Raw genomic sequence first — 18,771 nt, 5'->3', positions numbered from 1 at the left:
GCAAAAAAAAGCCTAAAAGCAAACATAACTAAGTCCCTCAGAAGAAATGTGAAGTCAAAAGCTGGAATTAGTTGATGTTCATCAGTACTCTTCAGAATTAAACAATTCTCCCTGTAGAAGCAGCCTTCATCCAAACTGTACTTATATATATACGTATATATATATATATATATATATATATATATATATATATATATATATATATATATATATATATATATATATATATATATATATATATATATATATATATATATATATATATATATATATATATATATATATATATATATATATTAATATTATAGTCCATCTGTTTGGGATTGCAATGTCAATACATCTAAACCTGTTTTTTTTCTCAAAAGTCTATGAGCTTGAAAATCTAATATGAGACCAGTATGTAAATGGAGCGATGCACTGTATTCAAACTTCCATTCTTTAAAGGGAAGTGCTATATTATATGTATCTGCACATCAAGGCATTCTTCAAGTAAGTAATCTGCATTTTCAGCTGCAATCAGAGGGACAAATCCACAAATAAATCTGTTAAAGTGGGGGGGGGGATCTTTTTGGCTAGATCACCAAAGTAACTTCCTGCATGTGGGAAACACTTAACTTCACTGATCTGTTTACTCTTCATCGCTTTTATGCCACATTTAGTCCCATCATTTACATTTGATGGCACATAAACAGCATTAATGTCAAATCCGTCATATAAATACAGGGCAACTGGGCTGACCGGATAATACATAATTTTAAAAGGTCTACAGGGTTCAATCTACTAAATGTTACATTCACACCAGTTATGAAAACACTGACATCCCTTATAATAAGCAACGGTGCTGATACCCTACATGGATTTCAACAGGTAGCTTGTGGCCAATGTTATATCGAACATATTACTTGATTTCATGATTCTGTCCTGTACTTACACTGGTTATTGTCAATGACATCAACGGAGCAACACTAGATTCATCGTTTAAGGCCAAATCACATCAACATAATAATTTTAAATCAAATAAATGAAGCTGAAGTACAAGCTCAGAGCATGCAGTAGGAGTTTCAACCAAAAGGCCACAGACAACAGACAAGGAAAAGTGCAAATGCATGCTGAAAATGATTGCCACTTACCACCCTCTCTAAATAAAACCCATTTGTGACATGTCGCAGGCAGATTAACTTCAAAGTGCAAATCCAAGCTGTCGACATTAAGTTCACAGGACGAAGGATAAACCTACAAAGCTTCAAGTTACTACAAAAGCATTTAAATACTCAAATTAAAAACACATTCACTCACTGCAGTGTCCCAAGTCATAGGTTTCTTCCGTTCTGAATTCAGTCCTTGTTATTGTACAGTATAATGACATCTATCAGGTTTACTCTGTGATAAGCAGTTGTCTCCCTTGAGGATGACTGAAGAATAGTGAGGAGTTGCAGACAGCAGGGTCCTGAAAGGGACAAAACACAACATACTGTGTATTTATAATGATGTGAACATAAGATTATGTTAGCGTCAACATGGCCTACTTATTTATCTGCAAATACACACACATACATTTCTACACTCACCATGAGAGTAGATTCATCTTGTAGTTAGGCCTGTTAAGTATAATCTATTGTTTGGTTGTATTTATGCTCGTCACTCAAAGACGTCACACTTCTACTTATTTTAATGTATATTTGTAGTTTGTGACCCCTTGCCTCTGTGGGTCTTTATATAAATACACACATCGCAAGATACCGTAAAAACCAAATTACCACAATGATGATTATCAATTATCAAAATGTTTGACAATTAGTAATTTAACGCAGTTGTAGCCAATTATGTGTCCAAAACTCACTTACCTATGATACCTATACAAATAAGTAATTCCTGTGACAACCATACATTTGCTTTGTTCACAACATACTTCAAACATATATATTTTTCCAAATCATTTTTCCGATTCAATTTAAATACCTTCTGATCCCCTGGTGAGCACGGGGCAGTCTTCAAGTCTTCACGCTCTGCTCAGAGCTGCTGGTGACTCCTCCAGTTCCTTCCTCTCGGCTCTGGGCGGGAAGCAGCTCATCCTTCTGTGGTGCAGGCTGCTGCGGTTTCACTATGGTGATTTTAATAGGGATTCCTTTGACGCCATGCTGCACTCGGCTGTACTGGCGCATCGAGGGATTGAAAGTGCGAACAATAGGAAGTTCATTGAGAGTTGGGCTCTCTTGTTTGGGCTGCATGCTCTCCTTTATGATTATTTTACTTCTTTTGTTTGAAAAGACTGTCTGCACTGGAAGTATGGCCGGCCTCTTGGCGAGGCTGGAAGTCTGGAATCTAGTTTTATGCTGAGGGGACGCCTGTTGTTTCTGTTCGCCACGAGAAATCCCTCGGTGCAGGCGGTCGTTGTTCTCCTTTGTCAAAGAGATTCCGCCTTCTTTTCTTTTCTTCACCTCTTTAGGTTTCTTGGGGCACACGGCCATGTGTTTGGTTCTGCTGCGACGCATCGTGAACTCCCGGTTACAGTGTGGGCAGACAAATACCTGCACGTCCACCTGTGCAGACGTTGCTTTATTTGAAGAAGAAACCGACTTGTTCCTCTGTGGCATTACCCTTTGCACAAACTTTTTCTTCCTTTTGTTCATTAATTTGAATTTCATCTTAATTGGCGACTCTTGGTGAGATTTGGACCGGTTTGACTGGCTGGCCCTGTTCGAAGCATTAAGCCCGTTAGTAGAATTTGTAGTCGACAGTACTCCATTCTGAGTTTTTGCAAAGTGTCTTAGAGGGATGGGATTCTTTTTGGGCGTGTATCGCCTTTTATCACTGGCATTTGCACACGCGAGAATATGCTTGTGTAGCTCTGGCATGTTATCGAAACTTTTTCCGCACTTGGTACAGCGAATAGCTGTAGTAAAGGTCTGTGGGATGTTGTGGGTGGTGAAGTTTGTGGCGGAAGCAACCAAGCCGGCAGGCGACCTATTGTGGTAAGGAAATGGAGGCGGCTTAAAGCTGGGATAGTGTTGGTTAATGCCTAACCGGACATCAGGCCCTTTGATTTTCCCTCCATCTGAGGCCATTATTTTTATGGTTGTTAACAACTCCTCAGCAGCCACATCTACTTCACTTTCCTCCTTTTTCACCTGTGTCTTGGCTTCCTCTGAGAGGGGGGGCACTGAAGGCTCCACACTGACCTTTGTCGAGTTGTTGCAGTTCTGAGGTCTTAGTTTTCCCTTTTCCTCTTCTGTGAATGTGCACTGCTGCCCAGGATGCAATTCCTCCTGATGCTGTTTCAGATTGCAGAGGTAGACAAATTCTTTTGTACACGCGCTGCAGACGTAAGTCTGGCCAACACCGTGGAGGCTTGATCGATGGTCGAGCAAGGCGGAGGGCTTTCCAAAGAGCAGCACGCAGAATTCACATTTGTAGGGCCATTCATCAGCATGGTCACCGACATGTTGGCCTAGTTCTTTCATTGAATGGAAAAGCTTATCACACACATTGCAGATGAAATTCTTGGTGAAAGTCTGCTGCTGTGCGTCACCTGGTACGTCAAATGAGGATTTGTCCTCTTCCGCTTTCTCAGTTAAAGGTGAAGTTTGTGATGGTGTGTCAGGTGCGGAAAGAGTATCGTCAGCAGCTTCCTCTTCTTTTGTGGTGGGCGGCTCTGCATTAACAACCGGTTCCGGGTTGGGACTCGACTCAGCCACAGGAGGACAAACAGATACAGCTGAGGTGGTGTTGGCCAGAGTTACTGATTCTGCGATGGAGGACACAAGCATAGTGGGGTCCACAGTTGGAGGGTCGGGCACTGATACAATCTGTTGCTGTTCGATGTGATCAACGACCATCTGTGTAGGTACTGGAGCCTCAGAAGGGCTTTCTTGTAAGGCAATTGCAGCAGGGACCACACTGCCTGGGGTTTCAAGGGAAATTGTGCACTCTATCAACACTGTGTTACTGCTTATGTTATAAGAGTTGAGGAAGGAGTCACTTAAAGTTACAGTAGGTGTGAATGGGACCTCCGACACAGCAGTGGATCCAACCAGAGATGGATTGAGAGCAATCTGATCAGTGAGAAACACGTGGCCCTGTAGGTTTAAAGTGGGGTCCAGGGGTTGGGAGAGTGTGACAAGGTTTGCAGGATTTGTTCCGGCAAATGCAGCGGTTAAACCGCACTCTGAAGGATTCAGGGCATTTTCTGTGCAGATTACCAAAGGGTCAGGAGATATGTTTGGAGCTAACATCTGGATTTGTTGGTTTGAGGGGTTTGTAATATGTGGTGATGAAGCCAAAACTGTGATTAATGAAGGAGTAGAAGTGAGCATGCTGTGTGAGGATGGGGAGGCAAATGCAATAGTGCACGGTGAGGCTGGCTGCAAGGCGGGTGATGGGGTTAGAGAACCGGGGGATAGGGCAAGTCTATAAACAAGACTTTCTGCCATCGGGTCAACCGAGGTCATTATATCTGACCCTGTGACTATGGCAAAGTCGGTAAGTAAAGAATTATCTAGACTCCCCAGGCTTACATTTTGCTCTCCGATATTCATGAAGGTTTTCGCCATCATGCACGAATTTAATGTTTCTTCTGTCAAAACTGCCTGTGAGACTAAATTTATTGTCAGTCCACATTCGCCTAGCCTTCTCTGCAAACTTAAATCCAGCACAGCATCAGACAACGCTAAATCTTCATTTCTTTTGACTGTATTAGAGAGATCCAGTGGTTGCTGGTTACAGGAATTGCCACCAGTCATGGGGAGCCAGCTCTCCGTTGAGACGGGTTTCACTGCTGGCTCCTCCACAGGTGGTGAAGCATCATCTTTCTCACTGGCTGTTAGAGGCACAGCGGAGATCTGCTGGGTCTCCATCTGTCCTGTTCCTTCAGCAACAATATTTCCAGTGTCTGACACTGGCGTTTCCTCGATGGACGTTGAGTTTGTTGGAGATCCGGTCCGTCTTTTAAACCTTCCAGTTCCAATGGGAAGGACGGAGAGAGAGACGGGCGAACAAGACTTCTGACCCTCTGTGATCAGGGCGAGTGTCGGATGAAGGCCCTCCTGCTTCTCCAGAAGCTGCTTCAGCTTTGGGGACAGAAACACTGTTCTTTCTTTCTGCAAAACTGTGGACTCTGTATTCAGGGGAAGCAGAGTCTCAATCAAAGATGACACAAGCGATGAGGAGGAAGTGGACACCACCACCTCAGACTCCAGCTCAGTTTTAATTTGTGGTAAAAGAGGTGGTGTTGCAGTTCTTCTCTTGGCCAGTGGTTGACCAGGTATCTCTGAGACTGAATCTGTATTCAGAACCTGGCTGATATGGGCAGGGTCCAGAATCAGGGCATCCAGTCCAACTAAAGCAGAGGAACCTGAATGAGCCTCAGCTGCTTCACAGCTACTTAATGTACTTGTTGACACAATCTTTCCATCAATGTAGAAGCTGAGATTCTCTGAAATGTTGCTAGAGACATCTAGCATGTATTGTGCTTGTTGCCCTGCATTCTTCAGAATGGTTGCAGATGTTATATTTTCCCCAAGTTGTGTTATCTGTTCAGCTGCTTCACTGAAAATCCTCTCAAGATTTTCCTCCACAAGCAGCTGGGGGTTTTCTTCACCAGCAAGATGCTGGTGTGCCCCATGTTCGTCTGGCTGAGCGATGTAGTCTCCGGCTGTCAACAAGGAAGTATAAGAGCCTGCAGGGGATGAAGTATAATGTTGCATGACAGAATCCAAAGGCTTCATTATCTCAGGCTGCAACTCCCCTTGAGTTGTACCTGAAGACATGCTGCCGTTATTGCTTATATGCACATGTTCCTCGCTGTTTGCCAAAGCATGGACGTGCATGTGTCCCTCCAAGCCTGGTTTGCTGTTAAAATGTCTCTCACAGTGCTGACAGGGAAAAGCCTCCAAAACTTTCTCAGTATCCTGATGGGGATGTTTGGGAATATCTGGGTGTAGAGACTTGATCACGTCTGGTTCCATGTTAGTTTCAACTTGATTAATATCCACCTCCCCTATATCTGCACTGTTTCCAGATTAAAACAGTACGAGTGAGGGGAGTCCTCCATCTGCTGTGGAAGTTAGATCCAGTTTTCTGATGTAGGTTTCACACAAGACTCCAGTAGATATCACACCTGTTAAATAGATGAAAAAAATACTGTTATTTAGCAGAACTGCAATTTAGCATTGCATAAAATAAACTAAAATGTCAAAAACATCATATACATCTGTGCAGTCTAATCATTGAAACTTTACAATGCAAATCAATAAATTAAAACTTCTATTAGTTGTCCTCCTAATCAAATTGTTATATATAAATTGTTTAACTAGTTATATCTGTAAGAGTATTGTATTTATCACTTATAATATAATATTGCCACTAAATAAGACAACTGTACTGTAAAATATTATATTAGACAGGTGGACATTATATTGTATAAATACCAATATCAATACCTTGATGTAATTCTTTCGATAATCTATTTGTTTGGGCATATTGAATTAGCCCTTAACATTATTTTAGAGTAGGTGCAATAGAGGGCACATACACTGATTCACACACACACACATTAATTCAGCACTACTATATGCTGCGCTTCTTCTATCATACACTGCAATGGCATGTGGCCACATGGCATGTGGACTGGGGGAGCCAGGGATCGAACCCCCAACATTCTGATTAGTGGACAACCCGCTCGACCAACTGAACGCAAGCCGCCCACAGCACAGAGGGCCACCCCTTATGGTTAATATCTTAAATGCTACATAAATTCAAGCATGCATTTAGTTAACAGAAACATTAAAAGACTGTAGAATTCTTGTCACACCATCTTACCATTTTAATGGTCAGCGTAAGACAGAGGGCATGTTTGAATGGATTGATTAACTTTTTCCTTTCTTTTATTTACAATATGACGTATTTGCTCAAAGCTAAAAACGGTCAGAGTGGACAGTCCTGTCTTGGTAACTTTAGCTTCTGTTCCTCAAGTAACGTTTACATTAAGAACCAGCAGATGCAGCAGGAGCCCACACTTTGTAGATCTGTTCATTCCAAGTTAAAAGTGTCTCCAGCCTGAGGGGAATCCTGTGGTACGATGGAATGTCTTAACTGTCCATTTATTTCTTTATTATTTTGCACTAATCAGTCTGTCATATATAATTTGTGATGTTGTCAAGGAATGTTTGTGTTTCTCTTCAATAAAGTTCTAAAAAAAAAAGTGTCTCCAGTGAGTACAGCTAACCAGTTTAGGATTACCTCATCCACCCCGGTAGTGCCACCTTACACGTACACCACCTGCTGATTCACACATATCAACTGCCACCTACCTACCCCCCCCCCCCCACACACACACACACACACACACACATACACACACTATAATCATATATTAGAGCCACCACTGTTGACACTTTACGTCTGGAATCTTCTATTTTAACTACATGTATTTACAACTTCTTCATATTATAGAAGTATGTATTTAGATACAGTAAATTCAAAATTATATTGGTTTGACAAATGCCAATATAATGTTGCTTGAACTTTGTGAAACACCCCCATCTCGTATTTAATTTCTGAATTGAATCCTTGCAGTGCATTCATTTAACCCTTTTATTCTGATAACCACTGAACAGTAACTTTCATTGTTGGTAATGTTTGCATTTTGACTCATCTGCTGCCTGCTCTGACAAAATGGCAGGTCCATGATGTGTGTGGCAGGGCTGTCGTGCTCTTGAACCATTCATTTATTTAAAAAGATCATTTTTTCTTTCATCTACCTTGCAGAAATATTACATAAATAGCGCAATTTCGTTTTCAGGCATTTGTGGAGACAGAAGAAATGTAAACAAACACTATATAGCTCGAGTTTAAAAACATTATTTCTCGAGTATTCTACGCGAGCATGCAATAAAGCACACATCAAAATGTCCCAGAGTCACCTGATCATTTTTAGCCCGAAACCGAAATTAGTTCCCACACCATTCATGGCCTGTGTTTATTATTTAAAACCGATTATTTTAAAATACAATTCGACACTTATTTCCTTTCATCTGCACTGCAACACATGGATTTGACACCAAACAGATGCTCTTCTATTTGTTTGATCTTTGATTCGGTTTAGCTTCGGGCTGCGTTCACATCACGCCTGCACCTGGTGTGATGACGCTGCCCCCCCCCAGTCCTTGCACCATTGCTCGCTGCTCTCACAACACGTCGTCACTTCGAGAGGCGGAAAGGTCAACACACGCTTCTCCAGCACAGACCCCCGCACACACAGGACAACACAACCCCAAAGCAACACACAACCCACAGCTCACAGCGAGGGCTCCACTTACCAGGTGGAAGAAATCAGCTGTTATCGCCATTAACCCACTGACAATATGCTGCTAGCTTCAGTGCTAGCCCCTAAGCTACAGCTCGTACAGTTCGCTGCAGTGACGTAGAGAGGGGACGCTGCAGTTCCCGGACATACTCGTGTTCTCAGTGAGAAGCAGCAGGAAGCTTTGATATAATCTTCTCATGCAGGTTGTGGACATTGGTGTGTGTTTTTTTTTTCTTCCTCTCCTCTTCCTTTAATGCACCAACAAGCTTCCGGCGCTCTCATTGGTCAGAGGATGGGGGATGTCAGATTTGGACCAATCAGCGACCGGTTTGTTAAGCTGCGGGACATCACAGCCCCAGACAGCTGTCCCCATCAGTGACGTATGGCTGCCCCCGCCCCCACCCACTTGTATTTACTGTTTCATTCAAATATACTGATATACTCTCGTTTATAAATATAAATAATAAAACAAGAAAGTATCAGAATATATATTGGAACAACTCTTCAGATGCTCATTCTGTCTCATGCTAGTATTTTTAGTATTCGAATTGATTCATGTTGTGGTTAGGTATGCACAATATGGATTTTCCCGGGCAATAACTGATAACTACATAATTCACAGGGCCTATACAGGCTATGAACTTATTTTTAAGAAGCTTCACGTTTCTTAAAAATAAGTTCATAGCCTGTAGTTTAAGAACCTGAGGGTACAATTGCTAAATATAGTAAGAGAATATGGATGAATTAATTCTCCATTGCTAACACAACAAAAACAGTTGTGACTCAGTTCTGGCTGTTTGTTTAGTTTTTTTGTGAAGTACATCAGAAAACTGCAAACAACTCTAGGTGGAGAAGGAACATTTCAAGTTATGGGATTTGAACTTGTAAACACTGAAAATTTAAATAATTTGATTTGTAAATAGAATTGGTTTGTTAATAAATGTTAATAAAATGTTGCTTGAAGTAAGTAAAACAACACTATCTCAAATTTAATTTCTGAACTTAATCCTTGCAGTGCATTAATTTAACCTGTAGAGAGCGCCACATAATCGAGTCTCAACCATAGACTGTCTCAACATAGAGATGCATTTGTGCCATTCAATTCACTTACAGTGGGCGTCTGGCAGTGATCATTTACATCAAACACATAGTTACACATAGCTATATTATAGTATATTATATATAATGTTTGTATTAGATCATATTAGATTACATTATATTTGATTATATCAAAGAATAAGCGGTATAAAAAATTAATGAATGCATATTAACCTAAGGCTTGAGACAAATGTATAACAATAATGAACCTATTAATTAACATTTTGTCAGCAGAAACATTACGGCTTAAATGCTGTCTTATTTTAACCTGCATGTTCATAAAACATTTACTTGATATGATTTAATCTTGCAGAACTTATAAGATAGTTCATTGGCAGTTTTAATGTGGATGTTTGAAGTCAGCCATAACGCAATCCTTTCTTGAACACACATTACTGCAGTCCCACAGCTGTAGAGTATTCTCTATTCTCCCCAACAATTGTCAATTGACACACAAGTCACACACTGATAAGACTCACACCTACACTGATAGAGATTGTTCCCTATGGTTTCACATGGTTCCACCTCCAGAATCATACCAGCATGAAAGCTCGTCTTGGAAAGAATCTGTAGGAGTTCACCGGACCCCATAGGTCCATCTGGGACATTGCAGAGCACATGGGTGGTGCTCTCATGGCCCGTCTCTTGTTCTAATAGATACGTGGGTTGAGCAGCATTTTTTCGCAATCATACCACCAGACCTCTGCAAAGCCATAATGAGAGATCACACAAAACAGGCCTTTACTCAGGCTTCTCTCCTTCTCTGCGTTTAAGATCTAACTTCCCAAACACCGTCTGACACCAAGTGTTGCAACATACAGTGGCTCTTAGGTTACAACCTTCAGTCATCTGTTAAATCAGTGGCCGGCTCACTGTGATCATGTTTGTCTACAGTCACTCTGGACATGTCCGTGGCTCCGGCGTGTCTTTCACAGTTGATGGCAGTCACAGGTGTTGAATTATGGTGAAAAGTTCCCGACTGGGTCTGCTGGTCCGACACATATGTCAAATCATTAGACAAGCAGGTGCTGACCGACTGGAAGCCCTGGCGCACACATGGCTAAGCAGTCAAAGTCATAGGAGGTAGTTTTGCTGCAGCTAAAAGCAAATCAACATATCGGTAAATAATCAAAAATATGAGAAGTAAGAAAAGCGATGCTGCTTTGCACTATGGCAGTCAGTTCCTACCGTAAATCAGTGCTCTGGCTTGAGGCCCAGTGATAATGCTGGTTGGAAGCTGCAGTCACATGTCACAGGATCCAGCATCCCCGTTCTAAAAAGACGTCAGAGTCGAAACATCATCTGCCCCGGATCGAATAAGCAACTTGTGCCGCTGCCAGTTTTAAGGTTAACATGCAACACCTCACCTGGTTTGACTGTAAATAACCTTGCTGGCATGTGTTCTCGTAATGTTGAAAACAAAATTCACGACAATCGTAAAGGTATAAATATTGAGTGTGACAGCTGGGGTTTGGTTATCAGCAACAGATACAAGTAAACTGACAATCTGGGGATAGAAATATGGAACTTTTAATTATTTGTTTGCATTACCAACTGCATCAGGACAGAGGATTTCAACACACATTACCCTAAACCGTGTATTTTCACATTTATATGAGTGTTTTAGTGTACATTTGGACCGGCAGGTATGGTTTTAATGTATGTGAACTATATCAGTGATGAACTTTGGATCTCAGATGAATTATCATTTCTTTTGGTGTTGAAGATAAAGGCACAATTAAAAATTAGACACTATAATTGTTTTAACCTTACCCAGGTTAAAACCTTTTTTGTTTTGTTTGTAAGTTTGTGTGTCTGTGAGCAAGATTGTAAAAAACCTACCGAATGGATTATCACAAACCTTGGTGGAAGGATGCCGTATGGCTAAGGGAAAAACTCATTACATTTAGTCATGGATCTAGATCAGGGTTGGGTGTATGCAGGATTTATTTTTCACTTTTTTTAACATTGCGAGCGAAATTTTCACTAATCTTCTAGCGAGTACTTCGTGGATCTTGATGGAAAAAAACAATCACATATAGGGAACAGATTTCTACAAGTGTGTCTAATTCGGTGCGACTTGACTTAATTAAAGGGGACTGTTGTTTCTTGGCGGAAGTATGCGCTCCCCTGAGTGCCATTCTAGTTTTAAAAAGAATTCCTTTAGCTTGAAGATGCCGAATGGTCTGAAAGTCAAGTTAAAATCAAACAGGAAACTCAGTGATTGTGAGAGAGAACTGAGACAAAGTGTGCTCCAGATTCGATGTATGGCAACGCATCCTGTGGCAGTGGGCGCCCGGTTCGGGCCAATGACTCCACGCACAATGAAACATTCACCCTCACCCTCCACATGAACATGCAGGACAAGAAAAGACAAAGAGGGAGAGGTGGTCCACAATGTGTCTGTGTATCAGGCGGATCACAACGCCGGACTCTGGCATGAAACAATAAGGATCTCTTATAGAACATGTGTGGCACACAGTGCGGAAACAAAGGCCCGTCTGTTTCTGGACAACAGGTCATGTCACTGGGACAAAATCAAATTTTATTGCTTCATGTTGTGGGACGCCAGATGTGCAGGGAAGAACATGCAAATGAGACGACATCAGAGCACTTGTACAAACTGTACAAAACAAAAGGCCATGATACTGTACATACATACACACAACAGGGGCTCATTGTGCCAACACACACACACACTCACACACACACACACACATGCCACACCCATGCTAATAATCCCCCAAAGACCAATAGACACGTGCCCTCCAGAACCAGTGCCCCTTCTCAGGTCTGGACACACACACGTACACACATGCACACATATTTAGAGATGCACCCTGACCTCCATAAAGTAACACACCACATGCACAGATACTGTACACACATACACACACTTAACATGCCACACACACACCATCCCGTCTCCTCTTTCACTTTCCCCCCCGCCTCTCTGCTGCCACACACAAGTACATTCAGCTCTTCCCTGCATCTCCCGTGCTGCATCTGACCACACACACTAACACACCATGTCTGCGCCTGTCACCTAACTTTGTGCCCCTTCTCTCTCTCGTCCCTGCAGCCCCACCCCACCCCACTCCATCCATCCAGCCCGGGGCCCAGCTGTCTGCGGCACTCAAAACCCAAGGGGGCTCCGGGCTTGACATTTTCCCCGTGACATCTCAAACCCAGGCACTCCTCAGGTTTGACATGTGGCGCTCCTCGCACGCACCCAGACCCACATACTGCTGCTGTGCCCGGGTCACTATAGGATGGCATACATGACAACTCCATGAGCTGCAGACTTGAGCAACATGCATGGAGAAAACCTTGAGGTGTTTACCCAAAAAACTTGTCTGTCATATGCTATGTTGTAAGCATATCCTATATATACTTCCTTATTTTTATCTGACTTAAAACCACATTTTTGAAAAGTCAAGCCCCAGATAGAGGTGATATAAAGATTCAAGATTCAAGATTCAAGATTCAAGATTCAAGATTTTTATTGTCAAATGAACAGAGATAACATGAAGTAGTCACTGTCAATGAAATGCTTGGGTCACACACTCTCTTTAAGCAATGCTCAGTAATTTCAACCCAAAGAAAATAAAATAAAAATACAAATAGTATAAAATAGAATAAAATAGAATAACAATGAAATAGAATATCAAAAATTTAAAATAGAAAATTGGATACAGCCAATCACATGATAGTAGCAAGAAGGTCCTGACCAGTTGAGGCCTTTCTGTGTGGACTTTTCATGTTCTATCTATGTTTGTATACTGGCTACATTTCACCCACATGTTCATCCAAAGACTGAACTGGCCACCCAAGATAGCTTATATGTTTAAATGTTTCCGACTAGATGCATGACATCAACCGGATGTAAGAGGAATCTATTTGTCCCAGTATGACATAACGTTGTTTATATTGCCAGTAACCACACAATGGACACTAGACACATAACGTGCATGTTTGAAGGAGTCCACTGTCGGATGTTTAATGTTCGTTTTGTCCTGTTTTTTTTCCAACATTCAACAAGAAGACACAAGCGGTATATTCTTCTTATTCTACTTATTTGTTCAGGCCAGTTTATAGCAACAGTTTGTACAAATGTTGGTTTAAAAGCTATATTTGTTCAAGAGAGCAGAAAGAACAACAACAAAAAAATTGTATCCTAGTTAAGTAACGGTATGTTGAGATCATAGTAGCAACCTAATAGAGAGGAGAGGTCGGGGCCAATCCCTGCTGACATTGGCTGGAGGCAGACACACTCACAACCAATCACACCTACAGTTAATCTAGAGGCTCCCATAACGCCCAATGTCTTTGGATTTTAGGAGGAAGCTGGACTACCTGCAGAATTTGTTTTATAATATGAGCAGCAGTTATAATTAAAGAAACCTTGGTGGAGATATACCAAGGCTTTTATGGTAACTGTTATCACCATAGAAATATATAAAGACTAGATGTCTCGTCTGCGTTGCCGGCCAACGGAGTCGAACGTCCACACATGGCGGCCATCTTGCCAGAGGTTGCTCGCTCACCCATAACATTGTGTTGGTTGTGGTAAATAACCATAACCTGCTAAATTTTCAACCGATTTTTAAATGGTTTGGTTTGTTATAAACGCCATGTGGTGACGTCCGGCTCCGTCGAATGAGACGTCTTCTTTATATATATCTATGGTTATCACATTATCTTAATATATGTTTCCTTTTTTTTTAACATTTTTTGTCTGGGTGTCGTGTATAATAATAGTAATAATAGTAAGCTTAATGATAGTAATGATATTAATAACAGTCCAATAGAGTCCAATTGGCGGATGTGAGGCAGTGGCAGGTTATACAGTATATAGTATATATAGATATATAGTATTGTGGATCTTTGGTTATATTTGTATTGGTATTATTTGTTGTATGAACTTTCACTGCACAGCTGAACCTGTTTGTGTCTCATCTTTGTTTGACTGTAAACTCGATAAAAAACTCATATTGACAGTGTAGGATTCCATCGTTCATTTAAGTTTTTCTCTTTACAAAGTTTTTTGCCAGTTTGATAAATTGATGAGAGGGATCACACACAGCCTACAAGCCAAAATGTCTCATAAGACACACATCCTCACCTGCCAGAGACCAATGTAGCAGAATGAACCCTCCTGCCTCTTTATTTATTTTCAATCCTCCGTTGTCATACAATCTGCTCTTTCTTTACACAGTCAGGATTATAATTTGCTGAGTCGGCGCCTACAGTTTTACCTGCAAATAAAAAATGATGAGCAGTTTCGACCACACTCTTCTGTGAGGAATATGTCACAAACCTGCAGCATACAGTCGGCTATAAGCAACTGTGCACTTGTGGCTGCCGCAAAAAAATAAACACCCATGTCTTCTTTTAAATGAAAAATACACAGGTCTGGTTTTATTTAGGGGGAGAGATGTTGCCTCATCCATCTGTCTAGAACAGAGAGGCTTCTTCCTTCCTCTCAGACGTCTTCAGTCACCTCCAGACCAGCACAGGAAAGAGGTGGGAAACTTTGTGCGGTGACTAAACTCTGATGACTCCATTACTGGGATTCGTTTTTACCAGTAAACACGCACACTCACAGGTTCTGTGTTCAGATGTAGAATTCACACACACTTACATTTAAGTCTATCCACCCCAAATGAGGCAGTTTTCAAGTTGGACAATTAACTATGAGACATTAATGTGTGTGTTTAGTCGTAACTATGTGTCATGAATCTGACTGGGACTCTTTTCTAGTGATTCACACACTTTTATGGTGAGCTGCCTTTCTGGGACATTCTGCTGGCGCTCGACTGTTATGATTGGTTTAACATGTGCTCATCCGCACAGAGAGGGCACAGAGTTGGTTGCTTCTGAGTGTTTCTGAGTGTGTGTGTGTGTGTGTGAGAGTGCAACACACATGATCAATGCTGGCGTGCCCACCCAGGAAGTGACTCCACCCTCTAGCGATGTACAGAATTCCCCCTTTTGCTGAAGGGGAGAGAGCGGGAGCTACTGGTGAGCAGCTTCACAGCCGTGGCCCATAGCCTCACCATCTGCCCCTCTCAAAAGACTCCATTGTTCCCAGCAGTCTGAGGCGAGAGAGAGAGAGCTAAAGGGAGCCGTGGAGCTGGCTGGCGGGGCAGAGGTTGGGGCGGTGGGCGTTGGACTGCTGCCTAAAACCACACGGAGGAGAGGGAGCCAGACACAGAGCATCTCTGTGAGACTCACAGTCCACTTTTGGAGCCCTGCCTCGGCTTAACAGCGCCGTACGAAAAACTCCACAACATGACATAAAATACACACCTAACTGTCAGAGGGCTCAACGGACTCAACGGTCCGAGGCCGCGTGGTCGTTCATATTTGATGATGTTTGCCTACGCTCTGAAAAAAGAGGTTGTGTTTTGAACATCTGAAGCGTTACTTGAATGGGCCAATCAGAGCAGGCCGCTGGACGTTGCCCCTGTGAGCTCGCTGATGATGTGTATGAGTTGCACTTGGAAACAGAAAACAAGTGTCATGTGATTTTAACCGTCACAAGTATTTGAATAGAGAGCTGCTCAAGGACATGTTGACTTTGAGGCGTTGCCACGGTAACTGCGTAATCTAATTGCTATGGAGAAGGATGAGACAAATGACAACAGAAAGAAAAGCTGTTCGGAATTCATTTGATGAACCGGAGACAAAAGGAAGCGTTCAGAGAAATATGTTCTGGAGTGTTTTCAGTTTTTTATTGAAACAGTATGAACAAAAACACTGCAATTAAATACAAGGTTCAAACAAATCAGATGGCACAAATTAAAGACCTAGAACTGATAATATGAGGCAAAGCAGAAGGGAGGACGCGGACACATGTCGTTGCAAACGTTTGCAGTGTCTAAAGCCTAGTCATTAACCATTACATCACTCAGTCAGTGCACATATTAAACCAGTTTGGAAAGCCAGCAGAGCAAAGCTGAGACTTCATAAATTGTACACCCATTTAGCGCACGTACAATTGCAAAAAATAACAAAAAAATGCGGGGGCATTGCTGCCTAACACTGTGCACTAAAACTAAGTGCAACTATAAAAATGTCCTCCTGTGCACACAATCTGGGGTTAGCCCAATGTAAAGACTGGACGGCTGTTCTGGTAATCTACCTATTAACACAAGTACTGTGAGCACACTGTCGAGACAATGCAATCACCACGTCTAGCAGCCGCTGGGTGAGAGGCTTCCTATGGACCGAGCCAGGAGTCCACAAAGCTGTTCTGTTTTTGGAATGGGTGGCAGTTAAAAACTACATGTCAATTCACATTAATAATGCACTTCAAAACTTCAAATCCTCCAAACGTCCGAGGGAATACCAGAGACAGTGGCACAAACCCTTCTGCTAAATGTCACAGATATGTATTAGGTTTTTATAAGTCAGTGTTAACGTGGGCAGAATGTCGCGTTACTCTTGCAAATGAGGTGCCTTTGTCGTTCCTGTTAGCCCCATGCTAGCCAGCGCAGCCCGCGGGTATCGTCATGTCAGGGAGAGAAAAACTTCGGCACACAGTGCTTCATACAGTCGGCCGACATGTCGGAGGATCTGGCTACATGAGGAAACGATTTAACTGGTGCTCAGGGGCGTCTTAAAGGCCACAACAATGGTCTGTGTGTACTGTGTATTCCATAATATCAAATGCTAGCCTAGGCAACTGCATTATGAGAAAGTCATTAGCTGTGTGCTGTGTCGTCCCCCTTACATTGTATATACATCCTGTGGAATTTGTAACTGTCTCTCTTGCATTTTTCCTGTTCCCACCATCCACGTGTGTGTTTAATTTCCTATTGTTATGTCAGCATTTGTTATGTCCTTCACACACTTAAATGCAAATCTAAGTCAGTCACTGAAATAGTTTAGAGGGGAGAGGTTACCCCCTGCATGTCAGATAATCCCCTGCTTCTCTTTCTTTCTAAAAAATGCATCTGAAAAGCCCTGAAATTCTTTGTGACATCCTGCTGTCACCTCGTTTTGTTCTCCCGGTTGGGGGGGGGGGGGCAGGGGAAGCCACAGCCTTTCATATCTGCAGCTTTGGGGGGTCAGGGAGATAGCGGGGGGGAGGCGAGGATGTCTGCTCATGTACCCCTCTTGTCTCACACTCATACAATACACACATAAATACACACAAGCCTCCCTCCCCCTGTTTTTTTGTTTTGGTGTTTTTTTTGGCAGTCCAGAGTCCTGGTTAGGTCGGTTTAGTTCTGGAGTCGTGCTTGTTTTAAATGATCAGAAATGACGTCACAGTTCAGTAGTTCAGGATTTCCAGAACCTTGGGCGCTCTTGCTGCTTTGCTGTTTTTTTCTTCAAGGGCTGTGGAGTTGAAAAGAGAGAAAGAAGGAGAGAAGAGATAATTAGCATTGAGGAAGATAATCACAGAGTCGGTCACTGGTTGAAATGGGCGGTTTAGTGTCTGAGGTACAACTGGTTAACTCCGCCAAGATGGTTACGTTTTCAAAACTACTGAACAGATTTCCATGAAACTTGGTGGTAGGATGGGTTATAGGACAAGGAATAATCCATTAAACTTTTGGGCATATCTGGACTAGGGGATAGATACAGGATTCTCTTTTCTTCAGGGCGTTTTTTTTAAGATTTGTATTTAATTGTCAGAGAATAACTCAAGGATCTTGATAGAAATGTTTTTTTAAAGCGACTGAAGTTTAGGGGTGTATTCAATTTGGTGTGGATCCAAATAAAAATCCGTCCTGCAGGCCTTGACGGAGGTATGTGCTCTGCTGAGAGTGATTCTAGTTCTTCAGTTCATTTCTCTCTTCACTTGATTCAAGAGTAAATTCAGTTGATCCATTATGAAGGCTGAGGAGGGCAGGATTAAAGATGGAGGTCAATACACAAAAAGGAGACAGCATAATGCTTGTGTAAGAGGCATGTTTACCAACATTTTTAAGGGAGACATTTTGCTTTACAGGTTGTTTTAGTGTTGACAAGATTAGAATTGGGACATTTCCCCATTTAGAGGCAAGATGTAAAGATATACAGTGAAAAACATTTTTTTTTTAAATAGACCGACAATCACTCAATGATTAGTACCCGAAATAAACGGAGCTGAAGCCTTCACGTTGCTGCCCTCGTCTGACAAACACAAGCCCTATGTTCAGGGATCAGATTGAGATTCTGCTCGGTGACCACCGGCCACACGGACACAAACTGAGTCAACAAACATGTTAATTTTAAGGCCCGATAGAGACACTTGTCGCCACCAAGGCCAGATTTGTCCTCCTATAGGCCTGTGGGTCTGTGTCAGCAAAAGGAGCAGCAGCCGTTTAGCTTTGTCAGTAGTTTTTCTTTTTTAGGAAGGGGGGGAGGGTGGGGTGGGG

At 42.2% G+C, this 18,771-nt stretch overlaps 1 protein-coding gene across 1 annotated transcript; it reads right to left on the bottom strand.

Moving 5' to 3' along the window:
- Positions 1 to 312: 312 nt before the first annotated feature.
- prdm2a (PR domain containing 2, with ZNF domain a) lies at positions 313 to 8,528 on the bottom strand. The gene is given in 4 exon segments (XM_061075448.1): positions 313 to 1,447; positions 1,960 to 6,016; positions 6,019 to 6,115; positions 8,316 to 8,528. Coding segments are annotated over 2 exon segments (4,056 nt in total). The 5' UTR covers positions 6,050 to 6,115; positions 8,316 to 8,528; the 3' UTR covers positions 313 to 1,447; positions 1,960 to 1,991.
- Positions 8,529 to 18,771: the final 10,243 nt, after the last annotated feature.

This window comes from Limanda limanda, chromosome 7, assembly GCF_963576545.1.
Source record: "Limanda limanda chromosome 7, fLimLim1.1, whole genome shotgun sequence".
Lineage (NCBI taxonomy): Eukaryota > Metazoa > Chordata > Actinopteri > Pleuronectiformes > Pleuronectidae > Limanda > Limanda limanda.
This window is presented reverse-complemented; position numbering and strand designations above follow the sequence as displayed.